Source organism: Aulonocara stuartgranti (genome assembly GCF_965226115.1).
Source record: "Aulonocara stuartgranti genome assembly, chromosome: 16".
NCBI classification, from domain to species: Eukaryota; Metazoa; Chordata; class Actinopteri; order Cichliformes; family Cichlidae; genus Aulonocara; species Aulonocara stuartgranti.
In genome coordinates, this window is record NC_138952.1 from 5,065,747 (window position 1) to 5,091,974 (window position 26,228).

At 39.6% G+C, this 26,228-nt stretch overlaps 1 protein-coding gene across 1 annotated transcript in view; it reads left to right on the forward strand.

The window, feature by feature from the left end:
- spegb (striated muscle enriched protein kinase b) overlaps window positions 1-26,228 on the forward strand; it is a 39,390-nt gene that overhangs the window by 2,861 nt on the left and 10,301 nt on the right. Inside the window, exons 2-30 of the mRNA XM_082509011.1 lie at window positions 6,966-7,052; window positions 7,676-7,736; window positions 7,914-9,454; window positions 9,597-9,740; window positions 9,842-10,024; window positions 10,962-11,128; window positions 11,373-11,461; window positions 12,269-12,444; window positions 12,696-12,956; window positions 13,062-13,220; window positions 13,786-13,975; window positions 14,083-14,312; window positions 14,861-14,980; window positions 15,195-15,299; window positions 16,911-17,117; window positions 17,215-17,338; window positions 17,699-17,871; window positions 18,351-18,463; window positions 18,638-18,806; window positions 18,896-18,992; window positions 19,097-19,297; window positions 20,843-20,900; window positions 21,011-21,088; window positions 21,216-21,388; window positions 22,439-22,465; window positions 22,594-22,746; window positions 23,119-23,161; window positions 23,252-23,320; window positions 23,404-26,134. Coding sequence (XP_082365137.1) covers window positions 6,966-7,052; window positions 7,676-7,736; window positions 7,914-9,454; window positions 9,597-9,740; window positions 9,842-10,024; window positions 10,962-11,128; window positions 11,373-11,461; window positions 12,269-12,444; window positions 12,696-12,956; window positions 13,062-13,220; window positions 13,786-13,975; window positions 14,083-14,312; window positions 14,861-14,980; window positions 15,195-15,299; window positions 16,911-17,117; window positions 17,215-17,338; window positions 17,699-17,871; window positions 18,351-18,463; window positions 18,638-18,806; window positions 18,896-18,992; window positions 19,097-19,297; window positions 20,843-20,900; window positions 21,011-21,088; window positions 21,216-21,388; window positions 22,439-22,465; window positions 22,594-22,746; window positions 23,119-23,161; window positions 23,252-23,320; window positions 23,404-26,134 — 7,929 coding nt within the window. The remainder of the gene's footprint in view (window positions 1-6,965; window positions 7,053-7,675; window positions 7,737-7,913; window positions 9,455-9,596; window positions 9,741-9,841; window positions 10,025-10,961; window positions 11,129-11,372; window positions 11,462-12,268; window positions 12,445-12,695; window positions 12,957-13,061; window positions 13,221-13,785; window positions 13,976-14,082; window positions 14,313-14,860; window positions 14,981-15,194; window positions 15,300-16,910; window positions 17,118-17,214; window positions 17,339-17,698; window positions 17,872-18,350; window positions 18,464-18,637; window positions 18,807-18,895; window positions 18,993-19,096; window positions 19,298-20,842; window positions 20,901-21,010; window positions 21,089-21,215; window positions 21,389-22,438; window positions 22,466-22,593; window positions 22,747-23,118; window positions 23,162-23,251; window positions 23,321-23,403; window positions 26,135-26,228) is intronic.

Below are 26,228 nucleotides of genomic sequence, written 5' to 3' on the forward strand. Positions count from 1 at the left end.
TGTCCCGCCCCCCTTGTCCACCAACTCTCCCTAGTTATTTATACAGTGGAATGTGCCAGGCCTTAGATTTTTCTGATGTTAGCAGGCCAGCGTCTCTCCTGTTACACAGGAAGACATCACTGCTAATTTTAGCCGAGCCCTGCATGACCCACCAACACACGCACACTGATCAGGAAAAGGTACGCGTTTGAATCCACATCATCTAAATATACAACCAAAAAACTGTCTGCCACATGCTGAATGATGTCATGCCTTTTTCCTTATTTAGTTTTTGCCTTTAATTAGGCAGTTGATTTATTGTATTTACTCAGTAGCTGCATATTTACACATCCAGACACGGGGCCACAATAGCATTGATTCGTGTATTTCTGGCCACCTGCTATTAAGCTCCTATTAGCTTAGTCATTGCCATCTCCAGTGTGAAACATCTGACTCTTAGCTGCTAACTTAGTCTGTCATTTGGTGCCAGGCAGGTCGTATCAAAGCTTTTTGGTTCTTTACACCTTTGCTATGAAACCAAACAATAAGCTGAAAGATGATCGAAATATTTGCAGCGTTCTTTATTTTCTATTTTTGCTATTTTATACACAACACACATCTATTATCACCTTTTATGACAGTAAAGCAGCCAAACAGTTGCTCTTTGACACATCCAGCAGATACAGAACATTAGCTTTCATTTTGATTTATGTCTCAGGAAGCAGGAAAAACACTAAAAACATAAGGTGAGTGAATCACTTTGGTCACTGGCTGATAGTGATTTGATTTAGAAAGGTGTAGTGCCTGTCTGAAGCTTAAATGATACTGCTTGGCACTGCCTACATCTGGGAACATTAGCTGTCGCCACAGAGTGTGACGGTGGCCTTTTTCCAGTATGTTTGGATAGTTTCCTCACCGTGTTGTCTTCCTCCTAGACCTTGAATGTGAGTGAACAGGTGGAGCCACAGTTACACTGTGGAAATCCCCTACAGCGCCGTGTTGCTTCATAAGTACATCAACAAATTATTGTGTTTTTCAATGGACAGAAGGACAGGTAAGGGGTTTATGTGAGCTGTAAATGGTTTAGAATATTGGAGTCTGTTTGGTCAGAGTTTTTGAGTGTGTCAGTGATGTCTTGTTTCCATCCAGCTCATAAGAAATACAGAAGGGCATCACGAGATGTAAACATGCACAAATGCTGATTTTTGTCCCAGGTCTTTAATTATTAAGGGTCTCAGAGACTAGTGACGATCTTCTAAAGTGTGTTCTGAAAATGATCTCACTCATAACTATTCTGTCTGATAAAAAGGCTTTTACCAAATATTAATTACAGTTTACTCATTTTATACACAGTCCAAGTATAAACAGTATTAACATGAACAATATGGTCACAAGTAAATATCAAATTAAAACATCCTGAAGGTCAATTTTTGTAGTTTAAATTTTCTATACATGTGCAAATTGAAGTTAATGGAAACAAAGAATTAAAGCTTTAAACATAAACAAATAGCTAGCTCTCTGGATTTCACTGCAATGTGCAAAAACATACTAGAGTCCATAGTGCACCCTTTAAAGATTTTTCAAGAGTCAAAAACCAAACACAGCTACAAACCATAATTCAGTGAATACATAATCCAAACTATGAAATATAATGCAACTGTGATTTCCATGTTTGAACAGAAGAAGGTGAAGTGATGGATAAGCAAAAGAACTTAGCAGCCATTAGGAATCCACACATTATGAAAAGAGCTTAAATAAACTGGTTACTAACGGTGCTGGTCACATGGCCTTGGATATGTACTGGTGACAGTTTTCTAAATCTGAATTCCAGATGACAAACTGAATATAATGACTAAGAGTAAAGACCAACCAGTACAGGATCTTTAAGACCAATACTGATGCCAACATTTGATTATTTAAAAACCCCAAAACTGATACGTTGTCCAATATTTTTTCTTTTATAAACATAAACAGATGTTGTGTGTTCTTCTGCACATGTTGGTTATGAAAAGATGTTTTCTGCGTCAGAGCCTCCTTCTCATCAGCTCAAAACAGTCCGGCTGTTTTTCTCTGGCCTCTGGCATCAACAGGGTACTTTGCCCAGAGATCTGCCTCTTACTGGATATCTGCTCTCTGTGAATGCCAGACGTGGTTACATGGGGGAAAATTAAACAACCGTGCCATCTTCAGTCACTTAAATAACCTTTTACCCCATCCTGATGCACAGTTTGAACTTCAGTAAGCACTGAGTTGCTGCCATGTGACTGGCTGATTAGATATTTGCGTTAACAAACACGTGAACATGTGTTGCTAACAAAGTGACTGGTGACTGTACATTTACATAACTATTCTAGAATGAGCTGTTGTAGCACACAGCAAGTGTAAAAGCAAAGCGGCCCATGATTTCATGTCATTAGAGCGTGAGGTTAACGTCGAAGTCACACATGATATTCAGCTGCCAAGGAAACGAAAAGGCCTGAGGTTACATAATCAACAGACCATGTAATTAAGCCCGAAAGGTGGCTCCTATAATGAAAGTGCTCACTACATTTGCTTTGCATTTGTGATCTGCAATCATTAGTAATTATATGAACTATTATCTTAGTAATATAGACTTTATTCTGCACTCTCACACAGTCATTTTGCTGAGAGTACTGTGTAACCATGTGTGAACTGAAATGTTATTTTAAGCATGTTTCTGTGTACTGATTTATTCTACTGTGCAAGCAGGTATTGTTTCAATTGATTCAAACTGTACTAAAGATAGAATATTAACTGCAATTACTACGTCAAAACAATAAAGTATTATGAGCAGTTGAAATTGTCATGTGGAAAAACAACAATCTCTAGCAGTGAGCAAAGCTTGTGCAGTCAGTTAAAGCAGCCAGTAGGCTAACACATTTTCTGTGAGCTCGAACAGTGCTCCAGCAATGCAGAGGAGTGAGGAGGTCCCTTTTAGCTGTTGCGGCGATTCTCCCCCTCTCTTCCAACAACACAACATCGGCTCATTATACCCGTTGATGAAAAAGACACAGACACATGGGGAGGAAGGGAAACATGAAAAATGTCAACCAGTGCTGTAGAACACTGATCTCAAGAGGGCTGGATCACTCCCACTGGTTTTTCTGCCTATCGGTGTGCACTGCCTGTGGGGTGGAACGCAGCGGGGGAAGATGCTTACGCTGTCGCTGGCTATTGTGTGGACAGGGGGGCTCCCTCAGAGTGCATGATATGCATTCAACAGACATTTCCACCTGCGGACGGAGGTCTCTGCTCTGTGCTTTTCAGAAACGGATTCTCTCACAAGAGCTGCTGAGACTCTGACTTGTTACGTAATGGACCAAAGTGCCTTTTCTTTTCATTTTTCTTTCCGTTTTAGTGAGGAGCTTTTGTCTGCATGTTAGGAGAGTTACAATATGTAATAAGTTCAGTCTTTTTTTTTAATAGAAATTGCTCATGTTTTCTTAGGAAATTTGCTCAGTTAGGCGTGTAGTAATGGCTCGGAGCCCCCAGTGTATCTCGGGGAATACCCTGCTGCTGTGTGTAAGCCAAGACAAAAAATACCTGTCGAGGACATACCAGCAGTGCCTATGAAAAAACATTCAGACCAAAGAACAAAACAGGCAAGTGCTATTTCAATTTATCTTTCTCTTCTTCCTGCAGTGATTTAACCTTCATCTGTGAATAGAGCATTAAAGCGCCGTAAAATATTTCATTTAAAATGCTGACACCGACATTTTATAAATATTACTGTTGAACTGACCACACTGTTGTTTCAGCTGACAGTGGCAGAGGCAATGGTGCTGCTTAACAGAGCTCACTCTGCAAGTCCTTAATTGAGAAGGAGCAGTGTTACTGTGAGCTATAACCAACTAGAAACTCAGTCAACCTCAAAGCTCTTCCGTAGCTTTGAACTTCAGAAAACTACAGGAGAGTCTCACTAAAAGTTTCACTAAAATTCTTCCATGCAGTGCTGCGATGTTGAGAGGAAACTTCCAGAACTACTTGTTATACTTAAGGGCTCTTTGGTGTTATTTGGTGTGCACTTTTATGTCTATTTGTGCACCAGCAAACCGGTAGCAACTGTAACCCAGATATAGGGGTGGCCATTAGGGGGCCACTACAAATATTGGGGTGGCACACCAAAAACAGAACAATGCAGGGGCGCAGCGGAGGGGAGGGGGTGACGATGTGAAATAATGAGACATACAAAGTGACACAATACGAATGACAAACATCATATATGCAGGAAGAAATAACAAGTTTGTTTCAACTCATTGTAGGGTGTCTTCCTCTCTCTTGTGCGCACGTTTATTTAAACTATTACCAACATAGGGTCTTGCCGAAAAAGGGGCAGTGGGAGGGCCAGCAGTTTTTTGGGGATGCCTGCTGGCCCCCCTGGCCCCCCTTGGTGACACCCCTGCCCAGACAATCATTTATATTCTACCTCCTCTAACAGATTTCACAGTGACACTAAAAATATTCTTGACAATTATTAAATTGGATTTTGGAAACTGTAAGTTAAGCTCTGGTTTTTTTTCTGAGTGACAGGCTCATGTACTGTACTGTTCTGAGACTACAGCATGATTGATAATACCCTGTGCAGTCAGTCACAGTGTTATTAACTGTCAGTTACTAAAAGAGTTATAAAATCACTGTCAGCAGGGATTTAATATTGTCTGCTTCTCATGTGCAACCAATCAGGGACTTCCTCGGCTTATTCATTGTCTATCATCTAACTTAGGTTCACAGTAGATATTGGGTAAGAGGCACAGAGGAGAGGTTGCTAGTCCACCGCAGAGCCAACATAGAAAGACATCACTGCTCCACCTTGACTTCAAACAAGATATTATGACATGCTAATTTTATACTACAAGCTAGTTTTATAAGGAATGCAAAAAAATGATACTGGAGTATATTTTCGTAATAAAAATATCCCGATTATAATTCACATTCATTCAGTTATATTTAATTAAAACATAAGTGACTTACTGGAGTCACTGCATAATGACTCTTCATGGCATGGTGGCACTTATCAAATGAATGAGGCGAATTGAAAAGAAGTTAATTAACTTGGGATGAAGAAGAAGAAGCACAGAAAAGTGAATCTGAGACCTCATTGAACTGTCCCAAGATTAAGACTGAATGATAATGGTACAACACATACACTGATACCATAAAATGGCTAAATATCATTTCTGTGTTTTGTCATTTTGGGGTATATTTTATGGATAAGTGGAAGAGGATGGGTGGATAGAGGGATGGTATATTTTAGTGTTGTGAAGAATGATTATTGCCTTGCAATATATCAAAGAGGACAGGTGCTGAAGTTGTATTTCTCAACTTTGAGGTGAGCGATTAAAGTGTCAAAGAGAAGGATAGCATTGCTTAATATAATGACAGAGTACAAATACATTAATGTTACCTGAGCTCCTCAAACCTGGAATGTCTACAAAGGACCAAAGTCATAGTCGATGAATTGTTATTGAAATTAATACAGGAAAAAAAATGTAATACTTACATTTTCAGTAGAGCTTCTCCAAAGGATACAGGAACATGTATTTCACATAAAAGGAAGTCCATATTTGCACCCTGTTATTATGTTTCCCTAGACCTAACAAACCATATAGTTTTATTTATTTATTTATTCAAGCCTAAACAAGCATCGCATGAGAAAGTTAGTTGACGTAAAGGGCACAGCAATAAATTTTCAATTATTTAATGTATGTTTGTGTAAATTTTCAGTAGTTTAGTCTTGGACAAAATCAGCGGATTCGAATGACTGCTTTGGAAAAATAATGTGTCACACTGAGAAATATGATGTTATACTGTGTAATAATACTCTTTACAATGTTGTGTCTGTGTGAAAGTGTTTTACTTTGAAATGTAAAATTATGTTATGTGATATTAATATTGCATGAATGTGCAGTGTAGCTAAATACAGATTAAATAGCTGTGAGTAGGACTCTAAGCTTTTCTGTGTAGTTTATAGCTGACTTTTTCTGTCTGCTGATTTCAAACAAGCCTGTTTTTGAAAACATTTTTCCACCATTTCCATTGTGGCCAGCGTTACCCTGTTGTGTTCTTTTACTGCAAGAGAACAAGAGATAGCTTCTGTTATTTATTTATTTCTTTTTTTTTTATAAGTGGTTCCACCTACTGTGAAGCAAACACCTCATGAGAGCTGCTGGGATGCCAGTGACTCAATACTGCTTTCTATTTTGAGTCCTACCAATGACTGAATTTTCTCTCAGCCTGTGAAGAACAGTCATATTTATCAGATAGTACAGCTGGAACAGTTTTTTAGGTTTAAAGAGGATACATTTCTGCTGAAAATATGAACACACTTGTAGTTATTTTCTTCTTGTATTCCCTTCCTTGAAATAAATTTGCTGATGTCGTTGAAGTAATTATGGGTGACAAGACTCAGCAACAATTCAGCTGTAACAAATTTAGTATATTCAGCTTAGCTGTGCTAATGAGACCCTGGGGGCGTCAACTCATCAAGTAGAACAACTACATATATTATGAAATTCAGTTAAGTGCCACAGAAAATTTCAGTGGCATTACATAATTTCCTTTGGTATAAAGAAAGTATTCTGATTCAGATTGTTAGTCCCCCCCACTTCACCCCCAAAAGGGGGTCAGGAAAATCACTTCAGTTTCTTTCACCAAGCATCTCCATAAAGTGAACTGAACATGATAAGGTAATAGTGACGATATCCTGTCCACTGTCTGTTACATCTTTTGTTTCCACTGCAGAAAGACAGTTTTCCATTGTTGCCAAACAACATCACAGATGGTGCCATGCTTCATTTAGTAAATAGTTTTAGATTGTCCTTACTTTTATTTTCTGCTTTTTTTACAAGTATGCTTTCAAATGCACTTTTATTTTCTCACCAAATAATGTTCTTCACAAACTGGTCTAGTTGAAATGTGATTACATCACAAGTAATTTTCCATTTATTTTGCTTTATTTATTTCAGATTCTGAAACAACAGAAGATGAAGGTGGAGACCAATATGAGACCAAAGAAGATAGCGGGGATGTTGAGGACCAGGCTGTGCCTGCAGGTATGAACTGTTTCTGATTTCAATCATTAATTTGCATCAGTGCTTACAGGATGGTACTGAGACCTGCTATGAGGTTGTAAGATAGTAGTACCAACAACAAGAAAGAAAATGGAGCTGAAGGCAATCACATGAACCTAATGAAAAATAACAGTTTTCATTTCCATTGTTTTTTTTTTCTCTAGTTTTCTTTTTGGCTACTTCTGACACAGAAACAAACATGTATATCTATCTATCTATCTGTCTGTCTGTCTGTCTGTCTGTCTGTCTGTCTGTCGATCTAGATCTATCGATATAGATCTATCGACCTAGATCTATCTATATATATATCTATATATATATATATATTGTGTACTTTTTGTGTTGGAGGTCTTTCTCTCCTTCACTCTTTTGCTCTCCTTGTATGTCTGATCAGGGAAATAACTGTCTTTTTAGAACCTCAGTTCTCCACAGTGGTTACCAGCAGTGTTCTATACAGATGGCAGAGCCTGCAGTGATACAGCAAGTCACTTCATCCAGTGTTTACATAGAAATATTATTTGGTGGAGATTTGAACATGAATACCTGACCTAGAATTTTTGCCATACAAATGTGTTAATGCATCTCTTCTTTCACACGAGACACAGTGATGGAAAAATGTGCCCAGGATGTCAGTAAAACACATGGACATGAAGATCACTCTAACAGGCAAGTACAAAACATACAGCATTGATGGTAACCCCAACAATTACAGTAAAAAGAACTTTGTGTGTTGACTATACTACTGGACTTGAATTCAGTGCTAAAACACAGTAATGAGTAAGGTTGTAAATTAGCAACAGCTTCCTAATTTTAACAGATTTTTCCTCAAATCCTCTATTTCAGGAGCCAGTCTGAGGATTTTTCAAGAGAATCTCCCACACAAGTTCTCCCACCCCCATCTCCAAGACTGGTCAAACGCACCTCCACCTCTCCAATGCCAAGTCGCTCTGGTTCAACTACTCCTCTTAGCTTGCGGAAGAAAATCGTTGTGCCAACTGAATACCAAGACACCGTGCCTGGGGAGTTTGAAGAAAAGGTTAAGCAGCCAAAATCTGTGTCCCAAAGTAACACCCAAGATTCCCGACCACAGACTCCACTGAGTGAATATTCCAAGAAAGAATTTACTCTTAGACCCTCTCCAAAGCTTACAAGGGCTAGTTCAAAGGTTTTTGAGAAGGTCCGTGACTTAGAGGAGCGGAGACGGAGTCTTGATATTCCAGAAGGTTCCATTTCGGGAAGATCCTGGGCAGGGTTCAATCGGGCTGGATCTGTGGATTCAGATGATGGAGGAAGCCATTTGGGTATCTCTAGAGAAAGTTCAAGGGAAGATCTTAGGGAAGCTCTAAAAGAAGATGCTGCTGAACGAAGGTCTATGTTTAAACAGAGAGCAGCTTCGCTGGAAGAGAAACCTCGCTACTCTCAAAAAGTTCAGGACATTGAAAACAAGTTCACTGAGGAGCTCCAACGCATTAAAAAGCTTGTTGGTAAACCTCATCTGAAGAAATCGTTTTCAACTGAACAGCTAACCCTGAAGGTCAAGCAGCGCCAGCCTTTCAGGAAAATTGAACCTATTCCTCCTCAGGTCCTGCAAAAACTCCAAGAAAGGGAACGAGTCCAGTGGGCAAAAGAACAGAGAGAAAGGGAACTAAGTAAGCAACCGATGCAGCAACAGCAGCAAACACAACATGAGCAGAAATCTCAACCTCAAAAGACAGCAGACACTGGTTTAACAGCTGTACCAGTTAGTAGAGTTGGAGAAGTTGCAGGCACCCCAGAGTCAATGCAGTTATCTGACTTACCAGGACAACGATCGGTGAGAGAATTCAATAGAGTCAGTCCTGTTACAGAAATTATTCAACGATCATCATCACCAGCAATATATAATCAACACAGGGAAGATTCACCAAGCAGAAATGTTACAGAGATGACGTTGCGCAAAGTTGAACGAAGGCCACCGAGTCCTCTTGTACAAAGGGTATCTCGAATGCAAGAATCCCCACACATCCAAGAGTCTCCTGTACAAACGCAAAAGGATGAGACTTCGGGGAGAAAGACACCAATAGAAGTTGCAGTAAGAAAAATTGAAAACAGACCTGAGAGTCCTCTGGTACAAAAAAGGCCCATCATTGTGCAAGATCTTGCCCCTTCAAAACCCCCAAGAATATTACCAAGCTCTCCAACAGAGGAGAAAATGGAAGTGGAACTTTCTAAACCAATCTCTAAGATTAAGGTACCTACAATTATTGTTGAAGATGAAAAAATGGAAGAGGATGTTCCTGTAAGCACAAGTGAGCCTAAACAGAAGCGTGCTGGTGCCAAAGAGGGACAACAGCAAAAGTCCAGAGGAAAGAACCGTCGTACACGACCCCTGTCTCCAGAGTTAGGTTAGATTTGTTCTGTTTCTTTTGTAAGCTTTTTTGTGGTAATGTCTAATAAAGTGACTTTCTCTGTCCTCTAGTGTCATTTTTGTAATTTGAGCAAAGGAACAAAAATCACTTTAAGTTTGTCTCTTGTTAAAATGTGCAGATTCTTCAGATGATTCTTATGTGTCTGCCGGAGAAGACCCCATGGAGGCTCCTATGTTTGAGTTTCCCCTCCAGGATACTGTAGCATCTGCTGGTGCAGATGTACTGCTAAGAACTATAATTGCTGGAACCCCTAGCCCTGAAGGTAATTTTTTGTAATTTTTATTTCAACAGCAAAACCCTTAAAGGTAACTTTGAATCAGTTGATGGAGAGGTGGATTTATTTTGTTTTCTTCTCTGTTTAAGTCACCTGGACTATAGACAACACTGAGGTCACTGGGATTGCAAATTATGCAGTCAAAGTGGAGGGTGAACGACATAGTCTTCTCATCAGATCAGCTAAAATAAGTGATGGGGGAAGATACTGTGTAACTGCTGTTAATCAGATGGGAAGAGCTTCAAGCAGTGCCACTCTTATAGTTAAAGCAGGTAAGTTTATGTTTTGGGACATGAGACCAAAAGCATCGCAAAGGCCTGTCTGACTGAGGCTAAAGGAACATCCATATCTATACATACATCCATAATCTCTTACCCAACGAAGCATGCAGCCTATCTAGGTGGACAATGGGCAAGTAGTGGGGTACACTCCGGACAGGTTGCCCGTCCATCACAGTGCTAACACTGACACAACTATTCATTCTCTCATTCACATTTAAAGCCAATTCAGAATCCCCTAATTAAACTAACATGCATTTCTTCGAACTGCAACAGGAAGCCAGAATATCTGGAGAAAACCAACACAGCTATTGGACGATTATACAAACTCCACACAGAAAGGCCACGTCAGTTATTATATTAAACTTTTATTGTAGTCGCTCAGAAATTGAACAGGACATTTATCACTCCCCCTACACTAGTATAATATGCAGCCTAATCAAAAAAAAGGTAAATGTACTAAGCAGTAATTTCCAGTTTACAGTATTCATTTTCAGAGGCCATTTTTGTCGTCTTAAAAATCATCTCGTAGTCTCTTCCCACGTTGGCATTGTATTTCTCTCCTGGCTCCCTTGTCATTATCTCTCTCAGCGAAATGTGTGCGCCATATATTCCAGCTGAATAACCTCACTTATAGTTACCATGGAAACTCAGAGGCAAAACTGAACCTATAAAGTGCCCAATGAGGCTCAGTGGCTCCACTCACTGTGAATCCACCATTGTTTAGATTTCACATTTGGCATCTTAGGTTCTAAATGTGTTTTAAACAGGAGGGATGTTTTATTCAATATGTGAACTCTTTTAAATCCCCTTGTACTCTTTCAGTTTTGCTCTCAGTAAAAAAAAAAAAAAAGTATAAATGGGACTTGATTGTTAAAAAAGGTATCAAGGTATGACAATGATTATAATAGTACAATTTCTGGCTTTGCAGATTCTGTGCAGGAACCAAAGGGAAACTTGGGTGTTCCTATGGATATCAGCAGCCCTATTACATCTGATGAAGAGTATCTCAGCCCCATGGAAGAAGTCATGGACTTTGGGGGGCCAGAGCCAAGGCGAACTATTGACACACATTTTAGGAAACCCCCTGCATTCTTGGTGAGACTGTGCAGGGTTCATTGGATAAATCTTACTTTGCCCTTTAGTGTGACCATAGTATGTTAATCGAACAGTGGCAACAATACTGCATGGAAATATCTTCCATACTAAGCATTCTATCAGTATTAATTTTCCCTTAATAAATGTATTATCTGCTGTGTGGTCACCCCATCAACACATCTCTCATAAAACTTACAGGTGAAATGCATCTCTAAGCGTCTAACTTGCATTAAATTTTAAACAGGTAACAATGAGTGATCAAGCTGTCATTGAGGGACAGGAAGTCACCATGTCTGTCCGAATAAGTGGACAACCCAAACCTATGCTGTATTGGTAGGTCCCCCCCTCACTTCATCAGTCTACTTAAACTCATTGCTTCCATAAGATATGGACAGCACAAACCATGAGGAAACATGAATGCATAGTTTGTTTTTGAGCATGGTCCTTTAATTCATTAAAGGAGGTGGAAACTTAAAGTTTTAAAGTCAAAACTTTTAAATTGGTTTTTTATTGCATGTGATGCTTTTGCATACCCCCATGCTTAATCAGTGAAGTGATCTTACGATGTAGAGATGAGATCATTTCCTTTTCCTGTTGCAACTTTAACTTGGTGATACTTTTCTTCATAAGATAGTTGGTTTTAAGTTAGTCTCATATAGCTGCAAATGCAAAAGTTATATCAAAGTAAAGCACAAAAAAGGAAATAAATGTACAAATAAATTTTAGAGCTAAAATATGGTATCCAAATATATGATTTAATTGAAAATAGCACTCTCTGTAAATGTGTTTTAATAGAAAAGTGACAACACAACAGTTAAAAAAGAGAAAATTACATACTGCTTTTGGTCTTTTTGTGGGGTTCTTTTAATGCTAAATTTAACATTACGGCTAATAATGCCAGTCTTATTTTTTTAATGTAGCTGACAATAAACGGCTGAGTCATTCATGCAGGTTTTGTCATAAGAGTTAGTCATGAATCTAAAGAGACAATAGCAGAAAAGACAATGTATTCCACCCCCTAATGTGGTGGGACAAAACGTGTGCTTGACCATCCTTTATTGAAAAACTGAAATACAGTGTATGAGTAATTTACCTCTTGTTGAAAAATATAGAAACAATTGGTCCCATGTGCTCTTGTAGGCTGAGGGACAGAGTGACGGTAAAAACAGGCCCACGTCACATTGTACGTGAGATGAAGGATGGCGCCTTTGAAATGACAATCAAGTCGGCAGTGAAGTCGGACTCTGGGATTTACACTTGTAGGATTATTAATGAGTATGGGACGAAGCAGTGTGAAGCAAAGCTGGAGGTGAAAGGTATGTATTTTTCTGCTTGTTTAATTAAGAATGCATAAATCGACATTTCGCTCTTGTTCACCGATTAATTATGTCCGTGTCAGTTTTGGGGAAGTAATTTTGTTCTACATTGTAAAGAAATGCCTCCAATTCCTTTACCATAGTTCCACGTGACTAAAAACATAAACAGAGGGCTGGAACTACTTCACAACATCACCGTTTTTGTATCACTTAACAGCAATCTTCAGAAAATGTACTTTATTTATATCCAGCACCACCAGTGGAGCCAGGTCTCGCAGTTATCCGGGCAGTCAGGGACATCACAGCCAAGGCTGGAGAGACTGTTTTGTTTGAGTGTCACGTCATTGGACCAAAGGACACGGATGTGGACTGGCTTGCAGATGGGAAACTGATCCAGCCAGCATTGCTCAATTGTAAAATGCACTTTGATGGAAGAAAGTGCCGCCTGCTGCTTAACTCTGTACATGAAGATGACAGCGGAACATACATGTGCAAACTCAGCACAGCTAAAGGTAAGTGTCAAGGATATATCCCACATGCATGATGCAAAACTTGAAGAAGTATATTTATCACTTCTAACTCGTTTCTACTTAAGAGATATTTTTTTCATTTTTTAGAGGAAGTGACCTCATGTGGCAAACTCAAAGTCATCCCCTCCCTCGAACCTCTCTTTACTCGCAATTTGGATGTTTTGGAAGTAATTGAGGGGCGCAACGCTCGATTTGACTGCAAAGTCAGTGGGACGCCACCTCCTAAAGTCACCTGGAGCCACTTTGGTAGGAACATACTTATACTCCTCTAGGTTGATGACGCTGTCACTTATACACACACTCCTTCTGTGGGCAGTGCAATAACCCCTGACTTCATTTCACCCTAACTGGTCGCAGCAGATGGCCCCGCCCCTCCCTGAGCCTGGTTCTGCCAGAGGTTTCTTCCTGTTAAAAGGGAGTTTTTCCCTCCACTGTCACCAAAGTGCTTGCTCACAGGGGTCATGTGATTGTTGGAGTGTTCTCTTTTTTCTTTGTATCACTGAATTTCACTGCCAACTGACGATTTTAGCCTTATTTCTTAATCTGATGGTAAATCAGATATAAAATCAACTGTCAAGTTTTAATTAAATTGTCGCTTAATAGCAAGCAAAAAGTGAAACTTTTTTGGAACATCTAATTAATTATAAACACAAAATCTCTTACTGACTTTTGCATTCTTTATCATTTGGTGTTTTTAATTATCTCTGATCAATCACTTATCTTTAAAGTTTTACTGGGTAAACTTCTAGCTTATCTTACTTATGCTCCTCCAATATAAAACCATATGGATATGTTTTCCTTTTTCCTTTAGATCATTTACTTACAGAAAGTGAGGACATTCGTATTCTTCAGGAGGGTGGCCGCCATTCTCTCGTCATTTCTCACGTGACCAGCGATGATGAGGGTTTTTACACTGTCAGAGCCCATAACAGTCACGGCGAGGCAGAGAGCTCTGCTGAACTTTACATACAGGAGCCACGTCCAGCCATCTCCTCACAGATGTAAGAGTGTTTGATTTTCTCTGGATCACGTGTGCTTTTTGAAATTCCGCTTGAGCTCCCAGTGGTGTTCATTGTTACCTATCCAATTCTTCTTCTCATCACTTCAGGGCTAAATTGGAGAAAATGCCCTCCATACCTGAAGAGCCAGAGGTCCCAGAGAATGAGGTGGAGCGTTTCACCATGCCTGACTTCATCAAACCCCTTTATGACCTGGATGTGATTGAGGGAAAAGAGGCTGTGCTCAAATGCAAAGTGGCTGGTTTGCCGTATCCAACTATCGCCTGGTTCCACAATGGAAAGAGGATTGAAAGCACAGAGGACAGAAAGATGACACAGTGTAAGTTTTGCAGAATGGATTTATATTCATCTGATATTTATTTCCATCCTTTGTATGGAAATTCCTTTATGTATGATTTTCTTTTCAGCAAACGCAAACAAATATTTTTTTTATTACTTCATTTAAAAAATAACTGCTTGTATTAAGCAGGTACAATAACCATTACTGATCTAGCAGTAATAATCAGAACCAAAGACTTCTTTATTGAGGAAGTGATTTTATCATTCTCTTTTTGCCCTGTTTGCTTCTTCATTGCCAGGATCATTGCGACAGTTACTTCTGTGCTTCAGCAGCAAATCATTTCAACTACCTTTAATCTACAAAGACCAATTTTCAAAAACGAGGGTGCTGTCCTCTTTCTTGTTGCGTGGAGCAAAAGTACACAGAATTTCATTGTGAGATCAGGGTTTAATTAAATACAGAGAGTGTCGTTATTCTATAGCTGCTACACTGAGCACTTACACCCCTGAATGAATCCACACTGCCTCAGTCTTCCTTGTCTGTGTCGTGTAAAACCGAGTAAGCCAAGCCGCTTTCTCCTGTTGCAGTTCGTGATGTTCACAGCCTGGTCATCCGCTCTGTGTGCCATGCCCACGGTGGTGTCTACAAGAGTGTCATCTCTAACAAAGTTGGGAAGGCCACCTGCTATGCTCATCTCTATGTTACAGGTAATTTTTTTTTCTTCTTCCTCAAGTGCTTTGAGGAAACTCTCATTCTGATTTGATGCTATATAAATAAAATTGAACTGAATTGAACGCTCTGGAGAAAGAAACATGTTTTGATTACACAACCGTACTCAAGTACACCTTATAGATTGATGCTGCCCCATGCCGCACCACACCAGAGAAAAATACAGCTGCCTAAATCCATTGTCATTTTCAGACATCCTCCCTGACCCACCTGATGGGACTCCAGTCATAGAATCCATTACTGGCAAAACCATCACCTTGAGCTGGAAGAAACCAAGGAGGCTGGACCCTTCCATTGGTAAGCAAAAACATTGTCACATGTGCTATATTCAAGAGACAAAACAATATATTCCTTATTCTTAAGTTATTTATTGTTTTACACATTTAATGCAGAACATTCTTTCTGTCATCGTTGTATTTTTACTCAGTTGTATATAGTATTTGTATTTGTATTCTATTTTTATCTTATTGTATATTTATTTTATTTTATTTTATTCTACTGTATATAGTATTTTATTTTATTCTATTCTGTACAGTTGTGTACTGTATTTATTCTTATTGTATTCTAATTTTTGCCTCATAACTTTTGCACTGTCCACTTCCTGCTGTGACAAAACAAATTTCCCACGTGTGGGACTAATAAAGGTTATCTTATCTTATCTTATCTTATTCTCTAAGGTCTCTTTCAGACATGCATTTTAAAATATTTGTGTCTATCTCATCTTTCCATGAAAGTCTGACAGATTGTAATCTATCGCTTTCAACATGGAACAGATCTGAGCTGAGGGCCATTTGATCATAGACTGAATGTAAAAGATGGACCTTGCTTCTAGGTCTAAAAAGTAAAGCCAGTGCATTCTTTCTAATGTCCAGCAGAGGGCAACAGTTCTGGTTCCAAAAAAACACTGGGTTGTCTAAAACAGTGGTCCCCAACCCCCGGGCCACGGACCGGTACTGGTCCGTGAGTCGTTTGGTACCGGGCTGCGAGAGTTGAGGCTCGGTTGTGAAATTTATGGTTTTTAGTGTTATTTTTTTGCAATTGTTTTTATCATTAACTGGGTTTCCCTCGGTCTTTTTCCTTGTGTTATGAATAAATCTTTTTTTTATTTGGTACCGGTACTGGTTTTATTTTGTTGTATTTATCCGCGACACCTTAAAGGCCGGTCCATGAAAATATTGTCGGACATAAATGTTCCGTGGTGCAAAAAAGGTTGGGGGCTGCTGGTCTAAAAGACTATGAGCAAATTATCCCATTTCTCAGTTTCTCTGTTTTATGACCTCAGTATAAGATTTACATGATGTGTTTATGGTCTCATTTGCTACTTTTCTGTCTTAATAATAATAATAATAATAATAATAATACATTTTATTTAAAAGTGCCTTTCAGAACACTCAAGGACACTGTACACAGCAGAACAAAGCAAGCATAAAAACAGGCAGTTTACAAAATCATAAAACATAAAAATAAAATAGGAGAAGGGAAAAGGTTATGTTGGATAAGCTATTAAGCTAAGCTATTTTTTACTTAATGATTTTACTGATTTATTTATTTTATTATTTAAGTTTAAGTTTTCACAATATTCATTTTGTAAATTGTAGTCCCAAATGTGTCCGAATGAAAGAAAACAAAGTGTTTGACAAATGGCCAGGCTGTGAGTGTGATGTGTTCTTTCATTTCTGGGTAAGACTTACTCATCTCTGGTTTTACAGCTGGGACACTGAAACAAGCAGCAGATTTCATTATGAAAAAACATCAAGAATAAATGCTAAAAATAACATACTGACACACTGTGAGGTGCTCCAGTTTTTACATGTTGTACTTTATGTACTTACTTCATATACTGCGTGATATAAAAAGGAATCATTGACCCAAAGCATTTTGAATCAAAAGCCTTTTTTTTTCTTCCAGATCCCAGCTCTTTGATGTACGCCATCCAACAGCAAGCCTTAGGCTCCATCCAGTGGATCATTATAGCTTCAGGCCTGAAGGAGACAACTTACACCATCACAACACTCTCCAAAGGTGTGCGCTATGCTTTCAGGGTACTCACCATCACCTCCAAGGCTTTCAGCAAGCCCTCACCAGCTACTGACCCAGTGCAGCTCCTGGACAGAGGTAGGTTTGACTTTATAGATCATCCATCCATCCATCCATTCATCCATCCATCCAGAACAAATCTGTTAAATATTACCTCTGTGGTTTATGTCTTCAGGTCCTTATGTGCAGGAGGCTCCAGTGATTATCGATAAGCCAGAAACTGTATATGTGATGGAAAACCAGTCGGTCACTATCTCAATGACTCTCAATCATGTTAATGCTTCAGTCATCTGGAAAAGGTTAGTTTCTGTCAATACACTTCATTTTGTTGTTTTTAGAAAAAGAGAAACTCAAGGAAATGAATGAGTTTTACTTTAATTTCACTAAAGAAAAAAAATTCAAACATATTCCTGTCGCATGAGAGAATCTAGTGCCGTTTGTCCCCTTTCTGACTTAGTACATAACAGGATACATGTACTGTTACTGGGAAGCATAAATACAGTATGACAGTATGCAAAGAGGCAGCTGCTTTATTCCCAGTGATTATCCAGGATTCCAGAGCAGTTAAGAAAGTCTATTATTATGTCCTGACTCAGTGACACTCTGCTGCCCTCCTTCCTATAAGTATCTGACCTGACTGAAAATGCTTTTGTTCCCAGGAGAGGAGTGGTCCTGGCCAACAAGCCAGGCCTATATGAGATGACAATGCCAGATGACGACCAGCACACGCTGAAGCTGCTGAAAGTGAAGAGCGCTGACATTGGAGAGATGGAGTTTGTGGCCTCCAATAAGTATGGCAGTGACAGCTGCAAATTCATTGTGGAGATGGCAGGTATAGATTTCAGGTAGACTGTGTGCATATAAATTATGAACATAGTCTCTGGGTTTAAAAGCAAAGCTTTTGTTGAAATGCAGTCTCTCTAATGGCCAGCAGGGGGCGACTGTTTCAAAAAGAAGTCGGATTGTTTAGAATTAAGGAAAATAGATTGCAAGACCTATGACTTCAGTTAACATGTTCCCTTAGGAGTTTATGTTTATAATGGGTTTATTCACTGGTGTTGATTCATCAGGTCTACAACATGATAATGATCTGAACTAGTGTCAAAAAGGAGGATGAAGTGTACTTTAGGGTGGACCTACTGTGAGTCCAGATCTCTGCTGTATCAGCATGAGTAGTCCCTCAGTTTCTCAGTCAGATCATCTCTGACATCTGCTTTCAGAATTCTAGTGATGGACATATTTGGAGACTAAGTACAAAATAACTGCAAATAATTGCCTCAAAATTAATTGAACTTTGTACTGTCATTACAGCTCCACCAACATTTGAGACCATTATGGAAGATTTGGATGTTTGTGCTGGGGATACCCCTCGCTTTGCTGTGGTTGTGGAGGGCAAACCCATCCCTGACATCTTGTGGTTCAAGGTTTCCATCCATTATAGTGTTTAATACAATGGCCCTGCATGACTAGTTATTCTTTACTGGTTTCTCTGTGCTGTTAACTAAATTAGTGAAATGGGAAATAACCATAAGAGTTTTTAGGGAGTTTTTAGCAAACGCAAGACGACCCGCTGTAAAACGTAGCATATTTGCTTTCAGAATGATATCCTGCTGTCAGAGAGCAGTCATTACACGTTTGTGTACGATGATAATGAATGCTCCCTGGTGGTTCTAAATGCTCGTCCGGAAGACTCTGGGGTTTACACCTGCACAGCAAGGAACTTAGCCGGATCTGTATCCTGTAAAGCTGAACTCACCGTTCATGAAGGTAAGAAGCCAGTCTGTCTGTCTGAGGTGTCAAAGGCTCTTGAATGAACAAATTGATGGAACTCATTTAATCTTTTATCTTTGCTGTAGCTAAAAGTAAAGAAGATCCCATCGACGATGAGGAAACTATTCTAAGGAAAATGCGCCGACTGACTGATTACTATGACATCCACAAGGAAATTGGAAGGTAAATCGGTTTTAAGAAAAGATCCCACAGCTGACGTGCACTGTTATTTGACAGTCTTTTTTCAACTAATAAGAAATTATGAAACTGATGAACTGTTTCTCCAGAGGTGCTTTTTCCTATGTGAAACGTGCGACCCAGAAGGCAGACAAGATGGAGCACGCTGCAAAGTTTATTTCCACGCGGGCCAAGAAGAAGACATCCGCTCTGAGAGAGATGAAGCTGCTTTCCAAGCTGGACCACGAGAGAGTGCTTTACTTTCATGATGCCTTTGAGAAGAAGAATGCTGTTGTCATCATCACTGAAATGTATCCACATTTAAAAGCAGTCAGAAAACAAACCTTCTGATGCTGAGTACTCAGTTAGCCTTAGTATAATATACCAGGTTTATGTTAAAAGAATATTTTAATATTGAATGCGTTATAACCAGTGATAGGAATAACTGGTAACGGCGTTACTTTTTTCAGTAACGAGTAATCTAACTAATTACTATTCCTATCGTTACAACTCCGTTACCATTACTAACAAGAAAATGCGGAGCGGTCGCGTTACTATTTTTCAACAAACAGACGGTTGAAGCTGCCTTCAGCTTACCGCATCTTATATCAGTTGCACGGAAGTAGCTGTAAGTAATTTGGGCCCTACTGCTTTAAGCAGCTGCGCGCGCTCCCGTGGGCGGCAATCACTTTCTCGCACAACAATCGCATGAGTGCTGCTGTTTGACTGAGGAAGAGTATAATAGTCATGGTAAGCCAATCACATGACCGCTTTAAGATGACAAAGCAACAAGGTGATATATACCAGTTTTTAAATTGTGTTGATAGGCCACGTAAAACCAGAGTCATGATAAACAATATATACGCGGCGTTTTTTCTTCAATAGTTTCGTCACGTTTGCTGTCTAAGGACAGCGCAGCAAGCGCTCTCTGCTTATGAGCAAAAACAAACAAACAAACAAAAACACAGGGGAAAAACAGAGAGAGCGAGTTTTGAGATGTGAGAGATTTGTGACGTTTAGCGTGTTTGGAGTGTGTAGTTAATGTGTTGTCTTGTGTAGTTAGTGTAGAGTGTTGTGGATAGTTTTGTCTCCAGGTAGAAACAGGAGTGATACACCTGCTGCTGTCAGACCTGCAGGTATCAGGCTGTGATGTTTCCTTTATAGTGGACAAAAATATTTGGAGTGGCACAAATAATTTGTGTGACATCTTATTGAATGCAGAACAGCTGATTGTTCTGTAAATAGTTTGAAATGGTTATAAAGAAAAAAGGGTAAAAGGTAAATGGCTGCAAATAACTTTGTTGTTTGCAAAACTTGTGCATTTTAAAATTGACAATTTATATTTGCATTTAAAGTTATGAAATATGATTCAATAAACATGTTTGTGGTTGTTACAGTAAAAAACAGAACTTTTTTCTACTCTGATTTTATGTTTTTTGTCTGATTCTAGATCAGTTGTGTTAATACAGTATGTCAAAATGAAAACATGACTGTAAATTCAGACACGTGAGGTTGTGCTGAAAAGAATGATACCAAACAAGGCAAAGTAAATAGTTTTTAAAGGTGAAATGTGGAGGAAACATCAAAAGTAGTTAAAAATGGCCAATTATACCCTGGACCCCAGAGGGTTAAACATTTTTTTAAGTAACACTATAGTTACTTTTTAGGTAATTAATTACTTTTAGAATCTTGTAACTCAGTTACTAACTCAGTTACTTTTTTGAAGAAGTACCTAGTAACTATAATTAATCACTTTTTCAAAGTAACTTGCCCAACACTGGTTATAACATAATAAATAATTTGTTACAAAGTGCATTTAATTTAACAAAAAGAAATGCCTTAACTGATCGTTAAAGATGCCACGAGGAGCTGCTTGACAGATTTACAAGAAAATCGACAGTAATGGAGTCTGATGTAAGGATCCCAATTTTTCACTAAGTAAATACTACTTTTATCTATATTTTCTTATTATCTGATCAAAAAATTCTTCTGGTTTTTTTTGTTTTTGTTTTTTGGACCATCAGGTTCGTTCATGTATTAGACAACTTCTTGAAGGATTGGACTACCTTCATCATTCGAACATCATACACCTGGACATCAAGGTAGATAAATAAGAGTACTCAATCTATACTTCCATCATCTTGTGTGTCAGAAGGTTATTTTTAAATGATCAGTTGCACTTTCATAGCAGACAGTGGGTTAGATATTATTTCCTAATTCTCTCATCAGCCTGAAAACATCCTCATGGCGGACCCCCATGGTGATCAAATCCGACTCTGTGATTTTGGCAACGCGGTGGAGATCACACCTGATGAAGCTCAGTACTGCAAATATGGCACCCCAGAATTTGTTGCACCAGAAATTGTCAATCAGAGCCCCGTGTCAAAAGCAACAGATATATGGTATGACTCAGTCACACTACACTAAAAATAGGACAGAACCTTCCATGCGATTAGTGAAAATCAGAGGTAGCCCAATGATTGCACTGATTTGTTATGTATTTATTTTTTGTTGAAACCCAGTTGCAATTAGTTGCAGTGACCAACTGGTCGCCCAGAGGCTGAACGTGCAACGCCCTCAGTCTCTGGTCAACCACTTATATCTGTCCTGGTGGGTAGCAACCTGTCTCCAAGCAATCACAGTCCGACTCAGGCTAACTGATATCCCTCTCTAACAGATGGCCAAAGGTTTGCAAATAGCAGCTATCTAGTTAAAAAAAAAAAAATAGACACATTGTCAACACATTTCAGTTGATCTGAGACTGTCTGTACTGATGAGTGCAACTTGTCTGTGACGCATCTTCTTGCAACAGCGGACTACGCTCAACAGGTTGCCAGCTGGTTCTATTCTGGTTTTATTTTCTAAATAAGACCCCAACTCTGCCTTGCTTTTGAACCCTATATTTTATTTAAAACAGTAAATTTAAAAAAGAAAACAAAGTTGCCAATTCCCTACGTCATTTTGTTGCCATCCTGCAACAACTAAATCACTATTTGTGAAGGAATTTTTACATTTTTGTTTCACATTTATGAGGTTCTGGGAGAACTCTGAATTGAATTTCCTCCTGGGACTTTCTGTCTATGTTGACTGCAACAGTTTAGCAGTTTTGGAGGATTTATCACAGTTGTTTGTCAAGTTAGCACAAACACATTGCATTTAATTTCCAGCTTGACTGCATTCAATTGAAAACTAATAGCAGATAGAGGGCAGACTGATTCTTTCTTATTTCTGTTTTCTTTTGCTTTTAAGACAGCAGCTGTATGTGAGTAGTTGTACACCTGGTCCCAAAGCAGTTTCAAAGCCAATAAGATCATGGTGGTTCCAGTAATTTTGGTCATTCCGCTGTTTTCCCTAATCTGACTATCACAGTAGAAAAGCTTTAGAATACAGTACTTACAAATATTTGTTAATGTCCTGATCTTAAACACTGTATTTTTTCTTTACTTTTCTAGGCCTGTTGGAGTAATAGCATATCTGTGGTAAGCACATTTTTCATTAGTTTCAATTTTCCATAATGCTAAAAACCTTTTTCAGTGTGTTGGTCAGGACTACATCTAAGTTTCTTATTAAGTTTGTTATTATTAAATGCTATTATTTCTCTTGTCAGTCTCACCGGTGTATCTCCATTTGCTGGCGAGAATGATCGCAGCTCTGTACTGAACATCAGAAACTATAACGTGGCTTTTGAGGAGGGCATGTTTGCCGATCTTTGCCGAGAAGCTAAAGGTTTCATCATAAAGCTGCTGGTGGCTGACAGACTGTGAGTAACACCGCTGTATCTCTTTTAGTCCAAGTTTCAATACTTGCAAACAGTTATGTGTCAACCACAGTAAAATCCTGACTTGATGGATAACTGTCATCAGTTATTATGTATCATCGAATGTCATACATCAAATATAATAATTTATGAAAACAGTCATATCCAAGTCAACAACACTGAGTTAATGATCAGAAGTATAAAGATTTGTCATTACATATTATTTTTATTCACTGTACTGAGCTTGAATTTAATAAAATTAAAATCAAAGATTTTTGTTTCAGCATTTCCAGAATTTTGTCTGATACTTATTTATCACATAGCCTATTGCAGATTTATTTATTTTCAGTTTTCATATTTGTTTTATCATTTTAGACGACCAGACACGCAGGAATGTCTCAGACACCCCTGGTTCAAGGTATGAATAAGTGATATCCATTTGGCAATTCTTAGTAAAGTCCCATTTCTCATTTATTTGTTTTAAATTTCATGTCCATTTATTGTACAGACCCTTAGTAAGGGGAAGGCCATAAGTACAGAGGCCTTAAAGAAATTTGTATCTCGCAGGAGGTGGCAGGTGAGATGGGTTGTAATTCTTTATTACTGCATGTTCCAAGGTCACATTGTGGTATTTATTTTGTCACATTTTCCTTTTTTTAGCGTTCTCTGATCAGCTATAAATCAAAAATGGTCATGAGGTCCATACCCGAATTGCTAAATGATTCCTCCAGCCATGTTTCCATCGCAATTCCCAGGCACCTTAAAGAGGGTTCGCCACCACCATCATCTTCCTCTGATTCTGATGAGGACATAGATGAACTACCTTTTATTCCAATGCCACTTAACATGGACTTCTCTGGATCAAGGATGTCACTGAATGACATTCAGACTGATGAGCAGGAGGCAGGGAAGCAGAACGGAGCAAGTACCTGGTCTGGGTCTTCTGTTCAAGGCCAGGAGGCAATGGAGTGTGATCCTAAAGAAATGGATAAAGAAGGACTTGAAGTGGGAGGCAAAGGCCGCCTGAGGAAAAGATCATCACAACCCAATGAAAAGGGTTCTTCAGATGAGGAAGAATCACCTGCTGAATTGCCCCAAAAATCAGAGCTGTCTAGAAAACCACTGAGACGGGGTTCAAGCATGGAGTCAGACAAACCAGAAGGTGGACGACGAAGAGGAGAGCTAAGGCGTGGTGGCTCAGCTGATAGTGCATTGATGCTTCGGATTACACCAGAAGAAGCACCTGGAGAAGGAAGTCAAGATGATGGCAGAAGAGTTCTGAAGAAAGCTGTCTCTATGGAACTACCAAAAAGGAGCACCAGCCCAGGAACTGCCAAGATGAGCCAAGAAGACTATGCTCTCAAACTGGAGCTGATGAGGCAACGACTGCTTCGTGGTGGCTCTGTGGACAACAAGATGAGTGGACTGAGAGGACCTCTGTTGGAAACATTAGGAATGGGAGATGAAAAACGTGCAGTGTCCTCAGATCGGTATTCTCGTACAGTCCGTTTGGGCCCACCTCCACTAACAAGAGCTGCATCCAGTGATTTCCCAAGGGATGAAGTTCCTAAACCAAAAGTTTTGCGCAAAAGCACTTCTTTCAGTCAGGGGGATTCAGAACCCATACCTTTGCACCGCCGTTCAGGAGCGCCTCTGGAGATTCCCTTGGCACAGATAGAAGAGAGAAGGCTCAAAGAAGCTATATCTATGTCATCTCTAACAGAGCAAACCAAGCTAGACTCCCGCCCAGTGACTCCCAGGGAGCCTTCACCAAAACCGCCAACACCAGAGTCGGTTTTGCAGGAAAGTCCAACCAAAACTGAGAGTGAGGAATCGTTTATGGAAAAAGAAATAAAGCCAGATGAGACTATAAGTGAAAAGATGGAAGGGCTGACCACAGATAGCAATTTTGATGAGAGATCAAGCACCAGTGGATTCTCAGAGAAGGACATGAGTATTTCAGAAGAACCAATGATGGAATCAGAGTCTGTAGGTCAGAGAATTCCTACACCTCCTTCTATGGTCCAAAGTCCTGCATTAGAAGAGAAAATGGAAGAGGAAGAAGAGGGAGAAAAGAAGCATGAAGAAAAGGAAGAGTTAATGAAAGAAGAAGAGGAAAGAGTTGATACTGTCACTGAATCAAACACTAAGGAAAACGTAAAAGATGTTATAGAACATATAGAAGAGAAAGTAACTATCCCTGAGAAATCCCCTGAGGTGACAATAACCACAAGCTCATTTATGCTGAGACCAACACAAGAATATTCCACTTCCCCAGGAAAAGTTGTTTCAACGTATGCGACACCCTCGCTTCCTGCTCGAGTTGTTCTGCCAGATGGAAGGACTTCAGCATATGCCAGTATAATGCAGACTATGATGGTCCCCACACTTCAGCCACTCAGTGAGCCACCGCTAGGCCCTTCTACACCTGTTGTTACTCCAACGATTTCATCATCCCCAGTATCAACGGGTATATCTTCCCCTGCCAGCTCTGAAATACCTGGTCCACCAAAGCCAGCCACCGTTTCAACCACTGAGCACCCTGCTGTATATTCCAGAGTAGCATCACCAGAGATGATAACAAAAGAACCCACTCCACCCAAGACTGTTACATATTCTTCAGCCCAAGAAGGGCTTTCAGCAGGAGCAGACCTACAGGATATCACCTCTGAAGAGGTCTTTGAGGCACGCTTTAAAAAACGTGAATCTTCTCTCACCAGAAGTCTGAAGTTTCTGTCACGCTCAAAGCAAGATGATGGATTACAAGCTGCTGCAGATTCTACAGAGAAAAGTGAAGAGATATACAGACCTGGGCCAACGGGTGCACCTTTAGAATTAAAACCAAGAAGACTTGAGGAGAAGTCAAAGTCAGTCCAGGATCTTCGTGAAGCTCAAAAGGACCAAGGCTTTATGAGAAGGCTCTCAATGCGCTTGAAGAGGACTCCATCAACAGAGCGCAAAGAGGAAATGATGAAGGAAGATGATTCTGTTGCCTCGAGACGTAGGCTTTCTTGGACTCTGGGCCGAAGAGGGTCTCAGGAGAAGAAAGAAGTAGAGATGTCAAGAATGGATGGGGGAACTGATAGATTGGTGGAAAATGATGAAAAAGAGATTAAGAAACCAAATGAATCTCCAGTGTTGGCAATGCGCAGGAAAATTGAATCAACAGTTGCTGGGATCTCTACAAGAATCCGCAGCTACTCAGAGGAGAGAAGAGCATCAGAAGACAAGGAACCCAAGAGGACACCCATTCTTTCCATGCTTCGTCGTTCAACATCAGAGAGCCGTGCAACGAAAGTTCCTCAGAACCAGCTAGTATCTCAGGCCACTAATGGTGCCTCAACCGAGTCTCTAGAGTCTATGTCCAGCCTAAAATCAGACACAGCAAAGGGTATGTCCAGTTACCTTTCCATTTTGAATCAATATTTTACCAGAGGACTATCTGTTGTACTTTTTTAAGAGTGATGTAATTTATGAAGCTTTTC